This window comes from Perca fluviatilis, chromosome 6 (genome assembly GCF_010015445.1).
Source record: "Perca fluviatilis chromosome 6, GENO_Pfluv_1.0, whole genome shotgun sequence".
Lineage (NCBI taxonomy): Eukaryota > Metazoa > Chordata > Actinopteri > Perciformes > Percidae > Perca > Perca fluviatilis.
The window spans coordinates 33,434,275-33,459,012 of record NC_053117.1 but is presented as its reverse complement, the minus strand read 5'-3'; the positions used below and the strand labels follow the sequence as shown (position 1 = coordinate 33,459,012).

The 24,738-nt window shown below is 40.6% G+C and overlaps 1 protein-coding gene across 1 annotated transcript; it reads left to right on the top strand.

Annotated features, from left to right (window-relative positions):
• Nucleotides 1–7,199: 7,199 nt before the first annotated feature.
• Nucleotides 7,200–24,738, top strand: fgf5 (fibroblast growth factor 5). Its single transcript, XM_039802130.1, has 3 exons — nucleotides 7,200–9,155; nucleotides 12,420–12,523; nucleotides 21,731–24,738. Exons 1-3 carry the CDS (start codon nucleotides 8,945–8,947, stop codon nucleotides 22,097–22,099), a joined length of 684 nt encoding a protein of 227 aa, XP_039658064.1. The 5' UTR covers nucleotides 7,200–8,944; the 3' UTR covers nucleotides 22,100–24,738.

The window sequence follows — 24,738 nt, the reverse complement described above, 5'->3', positions numbered from 1 at the left end:
AAGACCAGACTGTATTGAGACCGAGACAATGCCAAGACGGTGAAGGGTTTGAGACCAAGTCAAGACCAAGACCAACACCAAGGCAGGGTGAGACCGAGTCAAGACCAAGGTCAGATTTGTATTAGAAAGAAATTGAAATGAATATAGTGTGATTTTTGCAAGGATCTGTACCAAACTAAGATTGCCCCCCTGTGGTTTGGATATTGCACTAGTTCACATTGCGACTTTGATGAAAACATGATTAATTGTGCAGCCCTAATGGACAACATGGTGTGCTGGTGGGTGAGGGGATCAGGTGGCTCGGATCGGGCAACTGCAGAGCAGGTGTGGAACGGTAGGTATCTGAAATGACATGAGATGTTAATGACTGAAAAACAGGTAAAGAGCAAAAATATGCAAAATAAGTAGCCATCGTGACAATCATATAAACTTCAGATAAGGGGTCTGTGTTGCACAACACAACTTCTTATGTTACACAGGACTAATTAGCTCCAGATCAACTCTTTTCTTATTGCAGACCATAACTTCATTTTTGGTTCTAAGATAACCTGGGAGTACAGATTAGGTAACTTTTTAGGCTTCAAATACAGATCAGTGTCGGACATATGTGCAGGTATAGTCTAAAGGCAAAACTAAAGGTGTTAGTGTTTGTCAGATGGATGAACGGTCATGGTCTGCCCAAACCCTTCTGATGTTGCCATTAGGGAGATATATCCTACAATCTTTGGAACTTTCCAAAACTGAAAATCCGACAAGCGCTATTACCTCACACAGCAATTGGCCCGGTGGAGATGAGAAAGTAAGCAGGACAGTCTCTGTCAAGTTCTCTTTTTTTAAAACAACTACTTCTGTCATTTTTGTGTGTAAACCCCAGTAAATGCCTTGGAGGAGAGCCTGTCCTAAAGTGTCCCCTGTTATACCCGTTTGTACGATTCATCGAGTCTCAGCTCTTTATATAAACACTTTTGCATATAGACATGTTTGAACAACCCTTTGTACGAACTGCTGTGTTTGAAGATGCCTTAATACACTCTAATTCAGCTGACCAGTCTCACATATCTCAGTGAAACCAGTAGCTGTCTCCGTCCAGTGGAAACAGTGATGTTTTACATTTGTTCCAGTTTTTAAACCAAGGATTTAATGTTTTTTTCACCTGTGGTACCTATTTCCTCTCCTTTTGTTTTGTGATGCATTAGAATATTTAAAAAATGTACCAGCATGAAACTAAAACTAGAATGGCATTTAGAGAGCGCAGACCTAAGGCCATTGCCAAATGCCCTATTTTGCAAAGTTAACGAAAGTGAAAAATAATTTGTGTATTTGACCCATGATTTGGATCCGCTCCGAAATGTAATGGGTTCTTCCTTGGCCCATGCTACACCCTTCCACCAAGGTTCATTAAAATAAGACAATTAGCTTTTCCGTAATCCTGCTAACAAACAAACAAACCGAACCAAAAGCTAACCTCTATGGCGGGGTTAAAATGTCTGATACAGGGTTTTCTCCTAACAGCAGCAGGGCAAAATACTGTCCTTCTCTTCTTGACGCACATGGACACACATCCCTCGCCTCGTGAGACCATCCTGCTCTCGCGAGCTCCAGTTTTCCACTCGCAGATCAGTCTGGCATCTTGAGATAGAGAAAATTGGGAGCCAAACGACCGACCAATTGGCGTTGGTTTTGAGGCAGGTTTAGGTGTGACGCAACAAGAACCGTCTATTACCACCAACATAGATGGTGATAGACAGATGGTTTATCCAATCAGCTAACCAGTATTTTCAGACAGCGGTAGCCCTAATTCTGTTAGCCACTCGCTAATGCTTTTTTCTCTTGGATCCTTCTTTTGGAATATGGAGCGGGAACCTGAAAGGGTGCCTTTTATTCCTAAATTCTCGTTACACAAACGGCAAATATCCTTTACCAACATGTTGCTTGCTTGCTGAGCTAACGAGCTATGCTTTGCCTGCAGCAGCAGGAGTAGCCTGGCTTGTGGTTGCATTTTCATACATATTTTCATACATACATTGATCTGATTGGTTGATTTGGCCCGTCTATCACCAACATAGGTGGTGACAGACAGATGGTTTATCCAATCAGCTAACCAGTATTTTCGCCCCTTCCCAAAAGTTCTCAAACGGAAAGTTTCCAGATGGATATGCCGAGCAAATGCGAAGCAATCCATCTGGCGGAGTCAGGTTAACACATCCCGGCCTCATTAACTTTCTGTTTGCAGTAGAATGCCTTCTTTTTATTTGTCATTTAAATGTGATAGCCGTATTTTTTGTAAAACGTGTCTGACCTGGTAAAAGAATGAATTCCCGGTCGCAGAGGTCCAGGTACATTTCCTCTGGGTCCTCCACACAGCAATGTTTATTAACAGTGGATGCAACAGACACGCACACACACACACACACACACACACACACACACACACACACACACACACACACACACACACACACACACACACACACACACACACACACACCCTTCTTCTCCATGCTAACAGGTGGTGTGTCTGTAACAAGTCAACAGGTGTTGCGTTTTGTGTCTGCCAAGAGACGGCAAGCTGAAAAAAAGTAACAGAAGCAGCAGCATCCTTGTCCTGCTAATTACTGAGAGAGCGCCACGTTGATCACCTCAGTCTGAAGTTTATTTACAATGCCCGGCTGCTGTGCCCAGGCTTTGTACTTCTCAATGCATTTCTCATTTCTCTCTGCGACGTTCCGTCCTCCCAAACGTTGTCTTCTCATTTCTCTGAGCTGTCCATCAGGACGGGCCTTGAACTTTAAAAAAAAAAAAAAAAGGAGGTTCAGTAAATGGGGATCTGTTGTAACTCAAAGAGGTCGTCAGTAGAGTGGAAACAACACAGCCGGCGGCAAATTTTGTTCTCAGCAGTAGACGACACGTCGGTGAGGCTCCAGAGCGGCTGCTGATGGTGGGAAACGCTGACTGGGACGTCCCACGATGTGTTTGTGGATTCAGTGACACTTTTGACGTTACGCTCCTTAAAGTCAATACAATCAGCTGGCAGTAATTTGTTTGCATGTGTAGATGAAAACGGCCTCTTTACACTGCAGGGCATGTCTTCCTTCTTGTACAAATCATTAGTATAAACATTGTAAATCATATATGAACAGGGTTGATGAACATGAAGGGAACTTGGCTGACCTCTTTAGCCTTAGCAGGAGACTCAGCCAAGCCACCGCAGAAAAGCCTGACGAACCATCTTAAAATATTGGGTGGCCAAAGAATATGTACACACAAACTAAGCTCGCTGGAGTAATTTGACTCCCATGAAAGGGCTCGAAAAGAGCAAACTAATATACAATGATCTGAGGCACAGCTCATTAATTCTGATCCATACATGCTGGACAAGAAAAATGCTGAATCTAAGTCATTTTTCCACATCAGTGCAAGTATGAAAATGGAAAACCTGCTCACTGTCAGTTGTTTCAAGAAGTTGTCTTTGCAAGAAGGAACAGCGTTGATCTTTTTCAAGGCAAACAGTACGTGTAGAGTAAAGCTCTTGACACCCAATATTTTGTTACGATATGCCGTTTTATTTGATTTGACCATTTTAATGTCAAAACACTTTACTAACTAAATTATTTCCAACAGAATGTTGTTGTCAGAGTGGAGAAACATGATGTAGACCATCTTTTTGGTAACCCAGACAAAATACTGTAACATGTATATGTGGGTTAACAGCTCTTAAAACAATACTCCACTAAACACCTGGGATTTGAGTATCCTAGAACTTACATTGAACATTGAAGCACATGATGACTATATGGACTACAGATGTAAATTAGCTCATAGCTAACACTGGTTTCAGCTAAGAAGCTTTATACAGTCCCTGTCAATTAAACAAATGAATAACTGATTTACAATTCCAATACATCCAATCGACTTTCCCGTTCCTGACCGGTTACAGACCAATAATTAGTGTTTGCTTTGTTTTGAACTACTGTATAACCAGAATCTTTCCTACCCTTGTTGTTTTAGTTGTCTAATCCTAGTTATACCATAACTTAACTAACGACACATACTTAACTCACATAAGTAACTTAACTCACATAACACACATATTGTACTTAACCAAAACCAAAATCTCTCCATAAACCTAACCAAGTAGTTTTGTTTGAATTCACAACATTATCCACGTGTTGAAGTCTATTGGACTACCCTACACGTTGAATGACGATGGCGTCCTGACCAAGCGTACGTATGTGACGAGCTGAGAGTGAGTACGCAGAATGGTCCAATATGAACTTCCTGTCGGGTGCTAGGGTTGAAACTACCCACTCCCTATACCGGGGGGGTGTCAAACTCAGTTTTACTAAGGGCCACACTGGAAAATAAGATAACATTAAGGGCCAGACATGTTTGCTTTTATTTGAGAGAAAAAGTCAAACATCTTTGACTGTATCATTGCACGTGTCATATAGCCTTCTCACTTGAACAGCTTGGTCGACATGAAGCCCCAAAAAAGTAACTTAACAATCAAAGAAAAAAGCAACAAAAAAATTGAAAAAAAGCGCCAAAAGTGTCGGCAAAAGTGACAAAAACTTTAGAATAGCGACAAAACTAGGTGGGCCAAAATTGATTGTGGGCCAGATCAAAATCTGCAAGGGGCCAGATTTGACACATGTGCCCTATACGCTCGAGGAGAGTAGCTGTAGCCATCTTTAATTCACAGGAGTTATAATGGATTCCAATGGTTGTAAACGACTCAGAAGCATTTTCTTGATCTGACGTCACTATCACTATTGACTGTTGTTAGGAAATGAGAAGCGAACAGCGGTCTGGCATTAGGGCTGGGCAATATATCGAATATTATATTGATATTGTGATATGAGAATAGATATCGTCTCAGATTTTGGATATTGTAATATCGTGATATGACATAAGTGTTGTCTTTTACTGGTTTTAAAGGCTGCATTACAGTAAAGGGATGTACTTTTCTGAACTTACCAGACTAGCTGTTCTATTATTTGCCTTTTCCCCACTTAGACATAAGGTCCACATTACTGATGATTATTTAACTAAAATCTAAGTGTGAAGATATTTTATTAAAGCACCATTTGTCAACCCTAGAATATCGCTGTAATATCGATATCGAGGTATTTGGTCAAGAATATCGTGATATTCTCCCTATCGCCCAGCCCTGTCTGGCATTCTGTATATTTTTGTGTATCTTAATAATAATAATGTTACACTCCTACCTTCTTTGCCCTAAACTAACAACATTCCATCTTCCCCACACCATGAGCCTGTCCTCATGAACATGATCCATAGACACCCGTACTCTTTCACTTTAAGCATCTTCTCCCCTTTTTAAATGGACACTTCTAGTTCGGTGAAACTTCTCTGACCATTGTTGGCATCTCTACATTTTTCCTATTTTGATTGTTTCCCCTTCTGATCAATCTCATCTTTTCCTTTCTTCCCTTTATCAAATACATCTATAACCTTTGCTTCACAATTGCAGTCTTGAGTTGCAATTATACTACAAATATAAATTTTGTCAAGTGTGATTTTATATTCTACGAAGCTGAAATGAGACCTTCACTTAGAAAGTGTCCTAGTATTAAAGACATAGACAAAGTACTATGTATTTAAGAATCATTGGACATCAGAGGAGTATTGTCATTATGTTGATGATTGAGAGCTTGGCCGGTCAGATGCTCCAAAACGATACCCTCGCCCCTTAGATTGATCGCCGTCTCTGGGCTCAGACGGTTCAGGGCCGCAGCAGAACCTGCTGTCTGCTGTTTGCTTAGACTAAAAAGCTGCTAAAAGCTGGGATCAATGGGGCGGGGGAATCAATCAGGATCATCCGTGTTTATACGACTCAGGAGGATTACCTCACTGTTACTGGAATGGCCTCACAGGAATGACTGGCCATTAGAACAGTGGGACTAAACACTGGCCTGCTGTTTACATAAAAGGTAATGTGGGCCCGGCCCCGGCTCTGTGTGCCAGAGACAATTAGGCCTAGATACAGGCCGTAATCCACCACAGCGTGTGAGGTAATCAAATTCAAACATAGCTGGGCCCCCGAAAACAATGAGGGACGGGATTACAATGAAGCATGTGAAGACAGAAAATTAATAAGCTTAACACTGAACATGTGCCACAGTAACAGTGACCAAGACTCAAAGTATACAGCATCAGAAAGATGTTTTTATTTAGCGTCTTTGGTTGGTCAAGAAGTATAACAGGTATGGTACGGGTAGGTCTTAATTATTTTATTTTGTTGGATTTTTATTTTCAAATCTTTGATTCTTTGAACTCTGATTAAGCACCTTTATTTCTGGAGGCAAATGTCAGCTCACAGTAAAAAATAAATTAAAAGCCAAGCTGTTATCAAAATGAAAGACTGTCTTACAGAGAAGTAACCAGAATGTACATATATTAAAAAGGACAAGTTCTTATTTTCCAAGACTTTCTGTAAACAATACTAGCAGTGCTCCCGCCTATAATAGCCAAGAAAAGATCCCTTTCTAGTGTGAGTCTACTTTAAGTGATGGGGGACAAAAGTCCTTGTGTATTCCAAAGCTAATTTGAGGTTTTAGCAGAACGAGTTCGACAAATCAAGTGTGTGGGGTGAAAATAAGCTGTCATAAAGAGGGTGACAAGCGATGAATCATTCAAATTGTGAAAAAGAGAACACTTTCAGACAGTCTCTGCTCAAAGAAAGTCATGGTGTTGCAGTCAGTTCTACACATGAAAAGTGACAGAGAGAAGTTCAAATTCGGCCTGCTTTCTCAGCTCCGCACACCTGGCCAATGGCTGTGATTGTTGAATTAGTTTATCTGTTTTGGAAGGTTATTAAATACATTTTTTAAATGGTTTCTTTTTGTCAGCAGATATTTGGACTTTGTCAGTAAAAGCTCGGGGGTTAATAGTAACTCATGTATTGAGTTGGCTCTGTTCAACTCAAGTGTCCCAGTGATGGTGAGCCATCATGAACAACACCAGGACCCTGACACTGAAGCAACTAAATGGATCATTCATTTGATTTATTTACACCTGTGCATTTCCTTCTGTGACATGTAAGAATTGCTTTTGTTTCTGATTAAAGGCTGGCTGAACTTTCTGACCTGCAGGGCTCATTTACATTCCTGTAACATTCCGAATGAACTACAAGAACCTGATGATTACATGTAAGGCACTGCACGACCATGCCCCCAGTTACATTTCTGCTCTCCTCAATCTACTTCTCGATCACTTTGATTCTCAAATCTCAGCCTCCATTATCCAGCCCCACAAAAGATATAGCGCCCTTTGCTGTTTTAGCCCCAACCCTCTGGAATCATCTTCTCCATTCTATCAGATTTGCTGAATCCTGTTTTAAGCAGCTTCTAAAAAAAAAGCCCTGCCTTTTCCTTTTTATAGATCTCCATCCATGTCTTCTTTTTTGTTTTGTTGTAGTTTGGTCTTGTATTTTGTCATTTATTTTTTTACTTACTTTACTTACATTGGTTTTGTGCAGGTTTTGGGCTCATACAGAGTAAATTGACAGAATCAAGAATCAGAAGGCACTGATTGGATGATGTATGCTTCTTTTCCAATTCAGAGCAACAGTCAATGGATGAGCAACTTGCTCAAAGGCCGACAGAACAAAACCTGTGTACTTCTATCACCTTGCTGCTAGATGAAGGAATCTTAACAAATAATCTATTTCCACTCACACGGAATCAGGAAAGTCACCTATAAATATGTATTATATTTTCTAAGCAACATATCTGAGTTATTCTTCTTTCTCACTCCATTCAGCTGCTGTGGGTGAACTTACTACCGTAATACATTTTTATTCTTTAGACACTTTCCGCATTTGTGTGATTTGAGTGTTTCTTTTGCATCATTAGAGCTGATTCTGACTTTACATACACTAAACAGTGTGATGGTGTTTATTAAACTGTTGAATGACAACCGGTGGAGACGACTGCACTAATCAGTTTAAATAACATCCTATTGTTACTGGTTACTAATATAGGTGAAATTATTATCTGGGGCATTCAGTGTTTTACCCAAGGACACCTTCACAGGTCTTTTGTTGCAACCCCAACCACAAAAAAAAACTAGCATGATAAATAGTTATTTGGATGGTTTTGAGAGGATTATACTCATCCGGTAGCAGGAGGCAGAATTCGAGAAAGAAAATGAAACAAATAAAATGTCACAGCAAAATTGTGTGTTTAAAAAAGTGTAGGCTACATTTCTAGGCACTTTTTTTCTCAATAATCTACAATCTGATAATTACAATTTCTCTTCTGCCACTGTACACTGCTCAGAATACATGAGGCAGCTTGACAGACGCTTCTCCTGTAAGCATGTGGACGTATCGGATGATAAGGTGGACTAAAGCCTATAAATACGGCTGCCAGAGTCTCCCAACTCTGCTGCACCACCTGATGATCTCTGTTGCCTGAACCCCACCGTCCTCCCTCCTGAGATTAACGTGTCATTATTTCGGTTCAACTCTTCTTAAATGGGAAGAAGCGCCGTCAGAAGAGTCGTTTTATGTCTTTTCATGTGTGAATTATTCGCGCCCTCGATCTATTAATACGATGTCTCCCTGTGCGTAAAATGCCGCGGTTAGTGCGTCCTGGCGCGGACTGTTCCTTGGAAAATGTGCGGTGTCAGTCGCGTTTACTTCACGCCCCGCTGCTGTGGATCGGTGCTGAGCAGGAGTGGCATCTCGGCGACAAAATCTGGATGAAAGAGCGTCCTTTAGAGCTCAGGCATGCATCGAGTAGTGAGATCATTGGCGTTATAAATATCCCCGTGCCAGCAGAACAACTCCAGCTACTGCAGCCGGGGTAATGCCCAGGAGCGCTGCATGCGTGTGTGCGCACGGTTTGTGGTGGCCAAACCTCAGGAGCGACACCAACAATGCTAGAAGTGGCCTAGCGAGTGTCTGCTTTTTGGAAGAATGAATGTTCCTCTTTACCTTCTGACCGTCGCTCACTTGATTTGCGCCGCCGCCGGAGCAGAGCACGTTTCTTTGGAGCGCCAACTTCTGGAGGAGGGGATCCGCTCTGGACGCAGGACTTGCAGGCTCTACTGTAGGGTTGGCATCGGCTTCCATCTCCAGATTCATCCCGACGGCAGAGTCAACGGCAGCCATGAACCCAACCAGCTGAGTAAGTCATTCACTCCGGTCTTCACACTGACTTCTAAATTATAAACGTCTGCCGCGCAGATGAATCCTGTGCGTCCCGCTGAGAATGCGCACTAGGATCTACATTCCTGCATTCGTTCTAATTGATTCCCTTCTGTTTGCAGTTGTATCTATTTTAGATGTCATCCCTAGACGTTCTAACAATAATGATTTACACAGGAAGTGTGTAAGGACCGCGCACCTAAACTTAGGCTGCCTGACCCTGTGAAATATCTGAGCAGCGGGCATCTGGTTGACGAGCCTTGTTTGTGTCTCTCCGGGATGTTGGCAGGTAGACTATTTGTGGAAGTAACAGGTGCAGCAGTGAGACACCAGGATGTGTCGGATTGCCAATCAGCACGATTGTCATCACAACAACGTTACTCCATACACTGCAAATCAGACTTTTATTATCTACTGAATCTTGAAACTGTTTACCTTTACAACTAGGGAAAATATCGTTTGCTGTGGATGCATATTCAACGATTTGACTTTTGAAAAAAGAAATAAAGAGCAATTTTAAGTTTAAGCTCTGTGGAAAGATTTTTTGAAATTAAAAACTACATTGAGTTACTTTGCAGTGGTGCAGGAGGCTGATACAGTATAAGCAAGGTCATAGTGTCCAGATTAATTCAATGTATTTCTAAAGGGTCCAATAATTTAAGCAGCAAAGCCCTAATCTTGGATTTTTTAAGTTGATAATCAAAAGTTTAAAGAACCCAAATAACAATATATAACTTGTGCATAACTAAGAGATAAAAAAAAATGTAAGTGTAGCAAGATCTTTTCCTCTTGTATGATGTCCAAATCCATCAGTTTTGAGATTTGTCTCACAACAAGCGTCTTAAAATAAGGAAGATGACTTACATCAAGATTTCACAAGATGTTTGGAGAAAAAACGATTTTCCTCAGTTTGAAAAAATTATGTCTGAACTGAAATAGAAAATAAGACTCAACACTCAAAACTGCTCCACAAACTCAGATGCATATGAACAGCAAATATTACCCAGCACACACCAGCTTTCAGCTGCAGGCAGAACAAAGCATATTAGGTCTGTTAGCATGAGGTTTGACTAGAAACACTAATGTAAAACTTAAAATACATTGTTACAGCAGCAGTTTTCAAATGCCAAAGCTTGGACCGCCCTAAATGTGAATCTCGTCCTGTGTCATTCAGGCCAGAAGAATAAAGTCATAAATCAGATTTTTTTAGTTTTTACTGCACCATCAGATCCCTCATCATTCCTCCGCTGACGAAACAGCCGTATAGCTCACCGTGAAAGTGCACTTGTGCCTCCATTTCATGGTCCCCTTTAGAAGAGTTGTCAGGTTACATGGATTTCAACACGACAGCCATGTGGTTTTGAATCCTGCATGACAGCGCTGGAGACGAGCAGGAGACTGAACGTCTTAGATTTGTAATATGAAGATTATTTTACCATCACACTGCATTACATGTCATATCACTGCCTCACAGACTACGTCAGATAGCAGTTAATACACAGATCAGTTACTGCAGAGACAATATTAATCAGGGATAACACCTTTTATTTTGACTTTTCATTTATTATGGGATACTTGACTGACCTTGTACAGAAGTCAGATGGATGTAGAGGTTTGACAATATTGTTTCAATAAACCAATCTGTGGCCATTTCTTTGAACTAGTGCAGTGTTAATCTGCATGCAAGAACAACTAAGTGACAAAAAATTTTCATCAGTCTGGCCTTTGTGGGACAGTTTGAGTGTCCCACAAAGGCCCAAATGTTGTTTCAAAAGAGCCCACATTGGCGCAACCCACTATTCTACATTTCCTGGCACTCACTGGAACTGACAGCAGCTTAGGGCAGAACACCACATTACAGGAATTATGTTCATATGCATTTTAGAAAAAATATGTTATGGAGAAAAGCACTGATGCCCAGATTATATTTTCATTATCATAAAAAGGCAGACTGTTTACTGGACACATCTACAAAATGTTCATTCTGATTGCTCTCACACAGCATCTGCCTTAGGCAACTAAAAAACATGATTAAGGAAGCATTCAGGTTAGGCAACTGGGTTAAAGTTGTGGATGTTAGTGGTTTTGGTTAAAATTAAAGAAAAAATAACAATAGAAAAAAGAAAATGGCAACACTGATTTGTTTTATGAAACAAGACGCAAACTCATGTCTCTGATGTAAATGCCAAACACTTTGTACACCGCTCCATCTCCATAACCACACTTTCACTTTGCTCTGCCATATATAAACGTCACTTGACTTCTTGCTCTGGCAGCAAATGTTGCCAAATGCCTATTGCAAATTATCTCCACATGAATTACACTTTGTAGGAGTAGTGTTATTTGTGATATTCTGCCCAACCTTTGCCCACTAATCAGTCTTTAAAGCATCTGGGGTTTAGGGGCCTTGCTAAAGATCAGCCTTGTAGTCGCTTACGGCTAATAACACTGACCAGCCAGTTTGCGGTTCAACCTGGTGAACCTCAGGTGGTGATCCTGGCTCTGTGAACTCCAGACCGCTACTGTTAGTCCCACAAGCAGTGTCAAGTTAACCACCGACACGTGTGTGCTTGCAGACAACATTACCGGCAAGCGATGCATGTAAAAGTATTTGTGCACGATGCAGACCGTCCCAGGATCTTCTGTGTTTTAAAGCAAAAGACAACAGCCACATAATGTGTACCCTCAGCTCTTTCATCACCGCTGCAGTGTTCTATTGCATTGCATGAGCTTGCTTTGTTTTTTATTCATCAACAGTGATAAAACAACGACCAAACCCAATGAGTAAATATAACATCAACACAGCAGGAAACTGCCATCTTCAACTTTTTAACTCTGGAGGATGTCACTATGAGTATGCAAGTGGCATTTGAGCCAAAAATGCCATAAAAGCTGAATGTAACTCAGCATGGAGATGTACTAATTACTTACTTACTGTGTGTTCCTTGAAGATCGTTGCTAATTTGCTAGCCATTGTTTGTTGCCATTCACTCTTGTTGTCAGAGAAGGTTAATGGAGATACAAATTAGTCATTGCCCTGTTAATTTATACTCTAGTGATCTGAATGAACATAATGTAAGATCAAGATCAGTGCAGCTGAGCTGGATACCTGAGCTGAAAGGACAGCAGAGCAGATCACGTCCACAGGGCCGCAGAGGTGCGACAAGATGCAGAAAACAACAAGAGGAGTAAAAATACACTCTGTCATCCATCAATCATCAGAGCATGTTGTTTGTCCTCCCAGGTGTCCTGGAGCTCTTTGCAGTTTCTCAGGGGGTCATCGGTATCAAAGGGGTCTACAGTAACAGATTCCTGGCCATGAATAAAAGAGGACGGCTCTACGCCACTGTAAGTATCCCACGCACTTCCCAAACTGCTTCTGTTTGTCACCCTGAACTCTTAAACTCACCCTCAGTGCATACATACTGCTGACTGTGCAGGGTTACTACTGTGCATGTTATTTCCAAGTGACACTTATGTGTACTTAACAAGTGTTGATTGCAATGTTATTGTCCAATCATATGGAAGGAATGTCTCTGTTTAATTAGCAATGATGAGTTTGGATTTCTAAAAGTGATGGCATCTTGCTAATATTTACATTCTCACCATTAAGTTAACGCTGAAGATTCATTTAAAGCTGCCATAGCTGATTGTTGCAAACAACACTGCAAAACCTATCAAGGCAAGGCAAGGCAAGGCAGCTTTATTTGTATAGCACATTTCAGCAACAGGGCAATTCAAAGTGCTCTACATAAAACATTAAAGAGCAGTTAAAAACAATTAAAAAAACAAATTAAAACATTAAAGTGCATGTAGAAATGATAAAAAAAAAGAATAAAAAAGTGACTTGGTGTTTTCGTTACCCATTACAAGATTGCAGTAGTTCTACTTTTCACTACGATGTGTGTATCAGACACATATCTTGACTTATTACCACCTTATTAAGTTAGCAAACATTTGCTTATTTCCACATCCGGCAGACGCAAAGCAACATTATCATCCCACTGGAGTCGTGTTTGTGTAAGTCCAAATATTTTTTGGTCTCCACAAACTGCCTGCCTAATTGTTTGCTGAGAAAAGCTGCATACTGCTACTGCTGCTGCTGCTGCGGGAAACAGAGTTAATGAGACTGAACCGAGCAGTAATTATGCTGTAAAACCAAAACAATGAGCTAAAAGAGGCTGAAAGGCTCCATAGAACTAAGTTGCGTGAAATTTTCAATATACATGTTCAGGGGCGATTCTAGGATCAGACCTTAAGGGGGGCTCAGCCCCTAATGAGAATGTGACACGGATACAGTGCCTTGCAAAAGTGTTAACCCCTCCCTGCTAAATCAGTAATTTCATTAGCCGATAATCTCTGAGCTAGCTACTGAACAACAACGTCAGCTAATGTTTTTGACATTATTAACACTATGATGGAACTAAACCTGACACTTTATAAGTCACAGTAATAACGACCAATTTGACACAATGTTCTAACATTCAGCAATTTTAATTGCTTATGTTTCAATTTGGGTTCTAATCTGCGCCATGAAATTACCAATTTGTTCTCTGGGGAATACCAACGTTAAACTTCACAACCGTCTCCTGCTCTCCCTCTGACAGATTAGATAGAAACGCTGCCAAAGGCGGGAGTCTCCCACAACCATTTGCGATTGGCCAAAACTACATTTCTGTTAACCCTTTCCTTGACTGGGTTAAAGGTGCATAGCATCGGCAACAGACACACAGGATATTAAACCTGTTTTGAGCCCCCCTAAAAAGGGTCTAAAATTGCCCATGTACACGTTCATTGTCAATTATAAAAATATTGATTATTAGAGCACTCGCATCTCTGAACGCTAGATGGTGTTTTTTGCCCCCAACTGTTCCTTCCAGGCAGCGCTGCAACAGCTTCCTTCAAGGCGCCTAACCCTAACCTTAACCTTAACCCTAACCCTAACCCTAAAACACCGATAAACTCTCTGAACTAACTTTTTTTAAATGAACGTACAAATGTCAACAATGGCAGACTGAGAATTTCCTTGCTCGAACTTTCATATTGTTTGCTGTTGATTTTGGCGAACCATTTCTTGTGTTCTGAGCAAACATCCTGCCATTGTCCATACCTGGCACCAGAATTTAATTAGGCCAAATACTGTAAATCTGCTTCTCATTCGCAGCTCAGATGGTGCGCCTCTTTGCTGCAGCCCGGCTTCTTTTGGACTCATTAAACGGGTGTATTTCTCCATCAAAACATTGCCTAGTGCAGCTATATTTCTCTTATATATTAGTTTGTGCAACGTTGCATCTGCGCTGCATAACAAAATCCCCGGATCTGACATCAGCATATCTTGGCATACTGCTGTAATCTTTAGCCACAGTTACGAAGACTTTCAAATCCCCCCAAACACACAGTAAGCCCAAATCTGCACACAGCAGCTTGGCCTCGCTGCTGTAAGCAGGCCGACCGGCCGGACAGTCAGCCAGCAGCCGGCCACACTGACTGAGTCATCTGTGGGAGCCTTGGCAGGCGTTTAGATAGAAGCGGCTCCCTATTAGCATGTGTTAATGGGAAGAGCAGATTAAGTCCTGTCTGGGACGGCTGATAATATACAGAGGAGTGAGCCACTAAGTAAAGATCAATATGCGGAGTAAACAATAAGCCAGGCAAGCAACAATCAGAGAGCCGGAGAGTCTGTGAGCTGCTGTGGGTTAGCATGCTGAATAACGGCAATGTATGCCCCCTCAGCTCCCGGTATTGTTTCATGAAACCCTGTCAGCGGGGAGTGATGTGGTGTCTTTCATCAAAGTGCATTCTCAGCCACAGCTTTCTAGAAACTCACTAATGCGACTGTGAGCTGTCCACCAGCAGATACATATTCAGTTGCCATTCCAGCTTATATAAAGCACACACCAAACAAGATTTAAATATAAACCGAAACTGGGCAGACGTGGATAATAAAAAGATTATTGTGACAAAGCAAAACAGCACACTGCGGGGTATTGCCTCAAACTAAAACCTGATCATCATTTTTGATCTGCTGGAAGTTTGTCATGCATAGCCACAGTCTGACTCAGCGAACTCATGTCTGCAATCCGGTCTCATCTGCCCCTTCATCTCCTGTTCCAAACTTTCCACATCTACTCCTTCTGCCCCAGCAAGGTGAATCATCTGTTGTTTGTGGCTAGTTTTGTTGTCATGAGGTGGAAGTTGATGCCGTTCACAGGTTCCAGTATTAAGGGACGGGGGACAGGGGGGTTATTAATATTGAGATGAGCTCTTGAGTCAAGAAAAGACAATGCATTTGCTGAAAGTCTTCCACTAGCATAAATCATTATGTATCCTCATAATCAAAGGGCAAGTTAACTTAAAGATCATTACAGCTGCAGCTGCCTTGTTCAAGAGCATGTCAGCAGTAGGCGATTTGAAAGAGTTTGCAAAATGACCGAAATGCATGCCCCTTGTTAACTTGCTGTTCCCCCTCTCCATCCCCTTGTAGCAGAGAGAGTGCAGGGGCAGAGGGGTTGTTTAGTTTACACATGTTAGTCTAGTCTGCCTGACTCATTAATCCTTTATCTGACTGAGGTTTCTGCAAGTTAGAATCTATGGCCCCGACCATGGCTCGGAAATATCAGCAGCCTAACTGTGGTGCTGAAGTAGCAGACAGATTTATAATTGTGACTTTTTCTCTCTCCACAGTGTTAAAAAGGAACTAATAGGCTACTGATCCTCAGCATGGGGGAGTCTTGCTCACAGCTTCATGGCAGTGAACCTTGTTTTCTGTTATCTTTGGTTTGAGATTGCTGTGATTGTCAGTGTCAGAATTGCTCAGTTACTTGATCTTTGTGGAACTTTTGACTTTCTTGCTCCATGACAACTAACTCCATTCGCTTAGGAAGACTGGTTGAAAGCTCAGCATAAAGTTTGCAAGTGGTCCTTGAGTTAAGATTTTTTGTTAAAAATAAAATGGTATGTGCCATATTGTGTAGCCTCTAGAAAGTGATACCAGGCTTTCAGACATTTTATATTTGTTATATGAATTACAGTTTTATGTGCAGTAAATTTAAGTTTGATCATTTAATCAGAGCTCTTTCTCTGCAGCTTTACTTCTTACTGTAGATACCTTGCACTCTGAGAGAGTTCCCTGTCTACAGTCGGAGCTTATTTTTGCCTCCGGAGCAGCTCTGCCTCAGAGAAATATTTGTATAACTAAAACTGCAATCTGTGTCTACAGCTGCACTGTGCTATTTAACCGCCTTGATGATGTGGGGTGGATGTAAACCTCGGAGGCCGCAGACAGGCTCGGGCCTCACGTCGGGGTGTCGGATAACACCCTAAACCTTATCTTGTTGCATCGTCTTTCATATCTAATATTTAGATGTTTTCACAGTGGCAATTTATTGGCTGAATAATGTGCGTGGAGACAGATGCACATTGCTTTGCATGACCTACTCAGCAAGCCTTCACAAACATAATCTTTAGAAAGGTGAAAGGGTCACCTTTCATTTGTTGAAAAAACAGTGACAGGGCGAGGGAGAGAATTTTGGAGAGGGAAAGAGAGAGAGAGAGAGAGAGAGAGAGAGAGAGACAGAGAGAGAGACAGAGAGAGAGACAGAAATGCAACCACTTGATTGAAGTCATGTTTTTTATTTTTGTAATTTTCTTTTAGATATTTCTCATATACAGTTTCTTTTCTATCTATGATGTATTATACTGAAGACACTTTTTATGAACGTACATATAAGATTAAGAATAATATGGTCCTAGCAGACTACAGTGTATTATCTGTTGACATTTTCTGGTTTGAAGTGGCATATCTCAACAAATATTTAAAGGATTGCGATGAAATCTGATACAGACATTCATTGTCCCCAGAGGATAGATACTGACGTTGACTTTAGTGCCACCAACAGGTCAATGTTTCCACTTATCCTGGGAAATATCTCAATATCTACTTGATAGATAGAAACACGATTTGGTGCACACATTCAAGGTTCCCAGGCATTGCAACCTAATTTAATCTTCCCATGACTTTTTCTTTGGTACCACCAGCAGGTTGACATTTGTGGTTTTGAGTGAAATGCCGCCACAACTAGACGATGGATTTCATTGACATTTGGTACACATATTCATGTCCCCCCTCTGGATGAAATACAATAACTTGGGGATGATCCGCTGACTCGTCATCTAGCGTCCCCCCATGTCAACATTTAATCTGTCCAATAGTTTGGTTTATGACCAAATACCCACAGAACTAATGGCATTCTCATCAGCCTCCCCTTTACTATTCAGCAAAGGTAAGGATGCTAACAGGCTAAACTAACATTGTGAGAATGGTAGACATGGTCTACCTAACAGAAGCATGTTAGCAGTGTTGTTCATTCATTGGCATATCTTTCAATCATGTCATAGCTAAAAGTCTCATGTTAGACTGTTAAGTGTTAGTGTTAGTTTTAAACAGTGGTGGAATGTAAGTGCATTTACTCAAGTACTGTACTTAAGTACAAATTTGAGGTAATTGTACTTGACTTGAGTATTTTCATTTCCTCTCTACTTCTACTCCACTACATCTCAGAGGGAATTATTGTACTTTTTACTCCACTCCAATAATTATATATATATATATCTAGTTACTTTACAAATTAAGATTTGTGCACACAAAACGCACATTGGTTTATAAAATACGATGTTTATAATAAATTAAACTACTTATTAATATAACGGCCTACAAGTACAGCTGAAATGATTAGCAGATTATACAATTAGTTGATCGACAGAACTGTTTTAATTGTTTCCTGTTTCTAAAATGTGAGGATCTTTCTGCAATGAGTACTTTTACTTCTAATACTTTAAGTACATTTTCCTGATGATATTTACATACTTTTACTTATGTAACATTTTCAATGCAGGACTTTTACTTGTAAACGGAGTATTTTACAGTGTGGTATTTGTACTTTAACTTAAGTAAAGGATCTGAATACTTCTTCCACCACTGGTTACAAACCCAGTCCCTAAAGTTTGTGCACATCAGAATCAAGTTAAAGTGTGGCTTTAGTTCAGTTTGTTCCAGATTTCAGTGGAATTAAAAATAACATGGTACCGTATCAGTCTGTAGTAGTGGTAATAATGAAAAGGGTACATTTGTTAAGAAATATCATTTGGGTAGAGGAAATCTGTAACTTTCCACCTCTGCCCTCAGTAGCCTACAGCTAACACCCAGGATCATGGGAAAGGTCCCTTTAAAAGAGTGTGACCAATCCAGCAGGGCAAGAGCCAGGTTAAACAGCTGTACAAGCATTATGATTTTAACAATAAGATCTCTGGAATCTGGCCGCAGCCATTAAATCCTATGAAACACAACAGGGGCCAAAGCTTTTTCCTGGTATGTGTGTGTGTGTGTGTGTGTGTGTGTGTGTGTGTGTGTGTGTGTGTGTGTGTGTGTGTGTGTGTGTGTGTGTGTGTGTGTGTGTGTGTGTGTGTGTGTGTGTGTGTGTATGTGTCTGCATATGTGACTGTGTGTGAGAGTACATTCATACATGCTCCAATGGATTTGTTTCCAGATGTGTAATTCCCTGACTGGTACCAGAGCTGGTTTGTTGCTCAAATGTAGCGTTCTGTCAAATCATTGCAATCCACCCATAGCAGTGACTCGGGAGTTCTGTTCAATTTTGTAATCATATTTAAAAACAACAGCCAACAGGAACAGTCGGTCACTTTGAATAACTTAAAGGTTTGTACTATTCTGCCGCAGCGCACTCTCTTGTGACTGGCATGTTTACCAAACGCTGTAATGGCATCATTTTCTGCTATGCTGCACTCTTCAGCAAAGCAGAACAGTTTGTTTTATTTCAGAATGTTATACAAGGAAGTCATACTGCAGCAAGAAAGCAGGCATCCCTGGGTACATGTCAGAGTTTCCCACCCAAGATATTTTTAGTCACAAAATGGGAACATTCAATGAATATCTGCATAGCCGTTTCTGAAATGTGGTGTAGCAGAGGTTAATATGTTGTCTTTACATTTTTGCTAAGCATGTAATAGTACATTGTTCTGAACATTTTGCTATAGGAACTTTTGTTTGGTACACAACTTATTTCAGTTTGGTATGTGTTGTTCAACCTATGACCGGAATCATTTCAGTCTAATTACAGTTTAGACCACCATAAGGGATGTGGGGAGCATGAACAGTGGGTCAGATAAAAATACATTATTCAACCTGAGGCAGAAACCATAGTTTGGGGGCACCTGGTAGAGCGTGCCCCATGTGGGGTGGCAGTAGCTCAGTCAGTAGGGAGCCGGGTTGGGAACCGGAGGGTTTCTGATTCAAGTCCCCATACGGACCAATATGGTGGTGGAATGGTAGCTGGAGAGGTGCCAGTTCACCTTGCACTGTCAAGGTGCTCTTGAGCAAGGTCCCTGAACCCCAAACTGCTCGGGGTGCCCCCTCACTCTGACATCTCTCCATTAGTGCATGTATAGGTACTGAGCATGTGTGTGTAATTCAGGCCAATGTGTATAATAATAACAACAGAGTGAACACATTGTAATTTCCCTTGTGGGATTAATTAAGTATAAATTATTATTTATTATGTAGCCACAGCAGCTGCAGGTTCAGTTCTGACCTACGGCCCTTTGCTTCAGTTTATCTGTGTGTTTTGCCCCCAAACAGGCACCGCTGGGAAGCACTGGTTGTGGTTAGGGTTAGGGTTAAGGTTAAGGTTAGGGTTAGGTGCCTTGAAGGCAGCGGTCGCAGCGCTGCCTGGAAGGAGCAGTTGGGGGCAAAAAACACCATCGAGCTTTGCTGCATGTCATTTCCCCTCGCTCTCTCCTCATATATAAGCTGTCCTATCAAATAAAGGCCTAAAATCTAAAAAAAATTAAGTTTGGGGAAATTGATACATGAAATATGCTTATTTCTTCTTATAGTATCGCTTTGGAGAGATTTTCCCAGAACTTCTCCTGAATAATCAAATTGAGATTTTGAGGTTCTTCAAGGTTGAAGTTGAGACACAGGCCATGGTGAGGTTTTCACCAGTACAAAGGAGGCTCTGCTGCTGTCAGTCAAAGCATCTCTGTGATAATGGAAGTCATTTAGATGACTTTGAAAGCCACCCCCAATATGAAAGAGAAATCTTCTGTGATTTTGGAGCGGTGTCAGTTTTACAGCAGCTAAGCCAATCAGATCCCAATCAGACCATATTATGTTGAACAGCGATGGGGCTGTGCATGGAGCAATTACAGGTTGAGATAATAGAGTGGTTGACGTTTTTCCCATTCTGAATTCTGTTGTATTTATAGTATAAAAACATGATCCAGCAGAAATTCAAGAACCTTTGTTTTCCCCTTCCATTTTGGTCATTACATACAGCAACAGGGTTAACATTAGCCTCCCTTTTCGTTCTCATTTAGCCCTCCCTGATCAGCTATTGTGTGAGAAGACATAATTTATTTTTTTCTGCATAATTTTCCATTCAGTTGAATTGGAAAAAGTGTTTCACCATAGCGAAACAAAGTTGTCTCTTATGCAGATGCGCTATGGTCCACCTCAAATTTGACAGGAGATTTAGGCACACAGTCTCTGACTTGTACACTGTATTATACAATCACCTGAATTAATTGCTATTCTAAAAAGAAACAAAGGGCATAACTACTAGGACATTGTGTGCCTCCTGCTCATTTTCTCAGAGGAAAGAAACACAGGAAGGACAGCTTACAGATGTCTCTTTTAACTCTCCTTTTTATTCCCTTTTTATTGTCTCATTTTATTGTTCATTTTGATCTGTATCTGTTATTACTATTGATCTCTATTCTATATATACTGTATATGCATATTTAGTCTTCTCATTACCTTGTTTTGCACTTTTCGGCCCCACTGTTTAGCTGTCTGTTATGTTACTGACCTCTTTTGCCTTGCTTGTCTGTCAAAGCACTTAAAGGTGCTATATAAATAAAATTATTATTAGTATTATTATTATTTTTTTTTTTTTTTGTAGTAGTAGTAGTAGTAGTAGTAGTAGTAGTAATTTTATTATTATTATTATTATTGTTGTATTATTATTATTATTTTTACCCAGAAGATCACAAACGTTTCTCACAGCATATGTGTATGAGTATGTGTGTGCCTTTGTGTCAGAACAGGATTAACAAGGAAATAAAATTTAATCAGTGGGGAAAATCTGGCATGGAGCTTGTTGGTGGAAGCTTTCTTGTAAAGAAATAGGAACCATTACTTTTTCTTTCCCCCATTTAAAGACAATCATCTTAGCAGCAGCTAACAAGAGAAACACAGGGTTAGGTTACATGGTAGTATGCAAACAGAGTTGCCACATGTTCTGCAGCTGAGCTGTGTTTACATGTGGACAGATCCAGTAGGCTACCAGGAGCATGTGGAACATGTGGAACACTTTACAAATTTAGAAGATTTAAAGGTTTTTTAATCAAATGTTAATCACAAATAGTCTCAGTGATGATCTAAACTAATTGGGATCTGACGGAGTCCCTTAAGATTAAAGCCAAGAGAAGAAAGGCAATAAGTAACTCTTAATGCCATATATTTCCCTTATTTTGCAGGAGTGGTTCACAGAGGACTGTAAGTTCAGGGAACGTTTCCAGGAGAACAGCTACAACACTTACGCCTCAGTAATCTACAGGAACCACAGGACTGGTCGCGAGTGGTTCGTGGCCCTCAATAAGAGAGGGAAAGCTAAAATGGGCTCCAGCCCGCGGGTCAAATCCCAGCATGTCTCCACTCACTTCTTGCCCAGGGTCAGCCTGCACGACAACAGCGAGCGAGGCTTCACCATCACAGACAGGAGCAAAGAGAGGAGGAAAACCCCCCCGCCTCCACCGCCCAAACCTCCTCTGGCGAAGGCGGTCCATGCAGGAACAGCAGCGAGACGTACGCAAGTCAAGTACTGGCCCAAGTACCGGTTTGGATAGATGTCATATAGGGTTTGGCTGTATCGGAAGGATACAAGGCTCATAGATGTTGGACATACAGTATAAGTCATCGACGTGCCCTAAAAAAACTGACAGTGGTCATTTACGACTTTCAAAGCATTCCGGGTATCTATGAAGTGTGTGAAAAACCTCAAAGGGCTGTCAGGTACAACTGTTGAGCTTCTCTCTAATGTTATCGTGTGTGTACATGGTGAATTTGAGCAGTGCCCCTGCTTGAGAAAATGTCCTTTTATAATCAGATGCTGTTAAAGCTGAAATTTATATCTTTATGAATATTCTTGGGCAGACGTACTTGACCTTTTTTTTTGTATAGTACATCAAAGATGGAAAAGTCGTCCACATTGTTTTACTATCTTGCTAGCTGAGTGAAAATGTCGTCAACTGACCATATAATGTCCTCCATTATTTGTTAGTTGTTAAGGGACTGTACAAAAATAATTATAGTTATGTGTGGACTAGAAAAAGGATATGTATATTTGTTCTTCTTGCTTAAGTGAGACTTGCCTGAATGTTATGGAATAGCAGGAGAGGGTATTTTGTTATTTTTGTCTCACCCTAGATGCAAATTCTATTCTATCTAATTTGTTTGTGATATTTATTTTTGTAATATCAAAATAATAATGAATAATAAGTAATGTGCGTTTTGCAATTTGCAGAAGACAACAACCATGTCTTTGCATCAGGGCTTTATTTTCCTCATTATAATCAATAAGAAGCTAATATAGACACAACTTTATTTTCTAACTTGGGACGGTCTAACGAGATATTACTGATACTGCTGGGAATGCGTTTGCATTTTTTTAAAGTGAAACGTTTTTGTACAGTCCCTAAAGTATTGAAATGATACTCCAAAGTATAATGGGATGACACACACCTCAAGTTTAACAATGTTTTAACATCTGACAATCCACTCCACCACGCAGATGACAAAAACATGATACGTAAACAAAATATAGGTTATGGATTTTTGCTTTAAACACTGAAAAATAATTACACTGACACATGGAAAGCGATCTCCAACCTGGTTTGAAAAGTGCTTCAAACATATCTCCTGCCTAAACATACACAGCGACCAACTGTCCCTTTCCTAACACCAGATTTGTGAGAATCAACATGAAATCGAGGACTGGTTCTCTGGACACTCCCCTCCTCCTCCTGGACAGCTGTGAGGGATCAAGGAGAAAACTGTCCATCAAAACTATCACTTCAGTAACCGGCTGTCCCCCTGAAAAATCCAGAGTCATGACCTCATGGCATTCCCCCCAGGAGTAGCACGCACCGCCGTCACTGCAGGGATAAAGATGCCGAGAAAGAGCAGTCACTTGTTTTGGGGAAGGTTCAAGCAGTAGGTGTATCAGATGGCAAACAGCCGTGGAATGGCCATGTATACGAACATACAGACATCTCTGGGGAGGAAGGCCCGGTTGGGCCTCCCCAAGAGCCTGAACTATAAATGAAATGATGTCTTTAATTTAATTGTTTGGATTACTTGAGCTTGGGGTGCATTTTTCAAAGAAATTCAAATGGCCAATCTGTCAAACTACTTTAATCACATGGTACTGTCAGAACCTGTGTGTTAGGGAAAATGTTTCAAGTTTTCTAATAAGCCTGTAACAACAAAGAGTTCAAAATGTATTTACATTGCAATCATGAGAATTGTGAATAACAAATGTTGTTTAGGGTTATGGATATGGTGGATTTTCTTATATATTTATGCAGTTTTATTTTTTACACTCAAACTTATTCAACAGTGTAACCCAAAGTGATTTACAGATGTGGTTAAGATTGCAAGCAACCAAGCAATGGGTTCATTTTCAGGCTGTATTGTTGTGTAAAGCGACATGCTTGAACTGAAATCCGGTCTGGTCACTTTCAAATGTAATTTATTACAATATTTCTGTCTTTCTCTGTCTGACTGTGCTAATAATCTGCTCCCGTGTGTGCCATGTGTTGCAAGTATATGCAATGCCAATTGTGTATCCAATGTGCTTCATTAGCCTGGCGAGCTAACCCTCAGAAATGGATGATATAAAGTAAAAATATAGCTCTGGGTCTTAGGTTGGGTTCAAGTCTCAAATTTGGCAGTGCAGTCATTGCCATTTAAGGCAGTTCTTCAAGATGCGTGTATGGCCCAGGTGCGGGTCTTAGTTTTGAGTCTGTGCATAACTCTATACTTTGTGCACAGACATCTATCAAGGCTGCATTATAATCTAAATGTGTTATTAAAACATTAAAAATAATGTTGTTAATCTGCATCTTGAACCATATCTGCCAAAACATATGCAAAATGAGACACATGGGACACAAGTACCAGTTCATAAGAGAAGAGGGGAATAAAAAAGAAAAGAAATTTACCTATAGTACCCTACCAGAAAAAAAGTTTAAAAAATGAAAAACAAAACCGTGTTGGTGACCTAATATCTAAATAGTGTCAAATGCTTCTATTATAAGGTTAATACACAGGTTAATACAGGGGAAAGATATACTGTGGCCAAGTGTTACCCCATGCTCTAGGGCCCCACTGTTTTTTAATGATCTCTGTGATGTCATCATGTTGTGTGGTCTTCAATCACATCCCAAAGAAATATATTTTCTACCAGAATTGGTTTTTTTTTATA

Bases quoted from the DNA above. Each gene is read 5' to 3' on its own strand.
- fgf5 (XM_039802130.1), top strand. From the start codon at position 8,945: ATGAATGTTCCTCTTTACCTTCTGACCGTCGCTCACTTGATTTGCGCC. The intron at 9,156-12,419 runs GTAAGTCATTCA...TTGTCCTCCCAG, and splicing joins CCATGAACCCAACCAGCTGA to GTGTCCTGGAGCTCTTTGCA. The intron at 12,524-21,730 runs GTAAGTATCCCA...CTTATTTTGCAG, and splicing joins GAGGACGGCTCTACGCCACT to GAGTGGTTCACAGAGGACTG.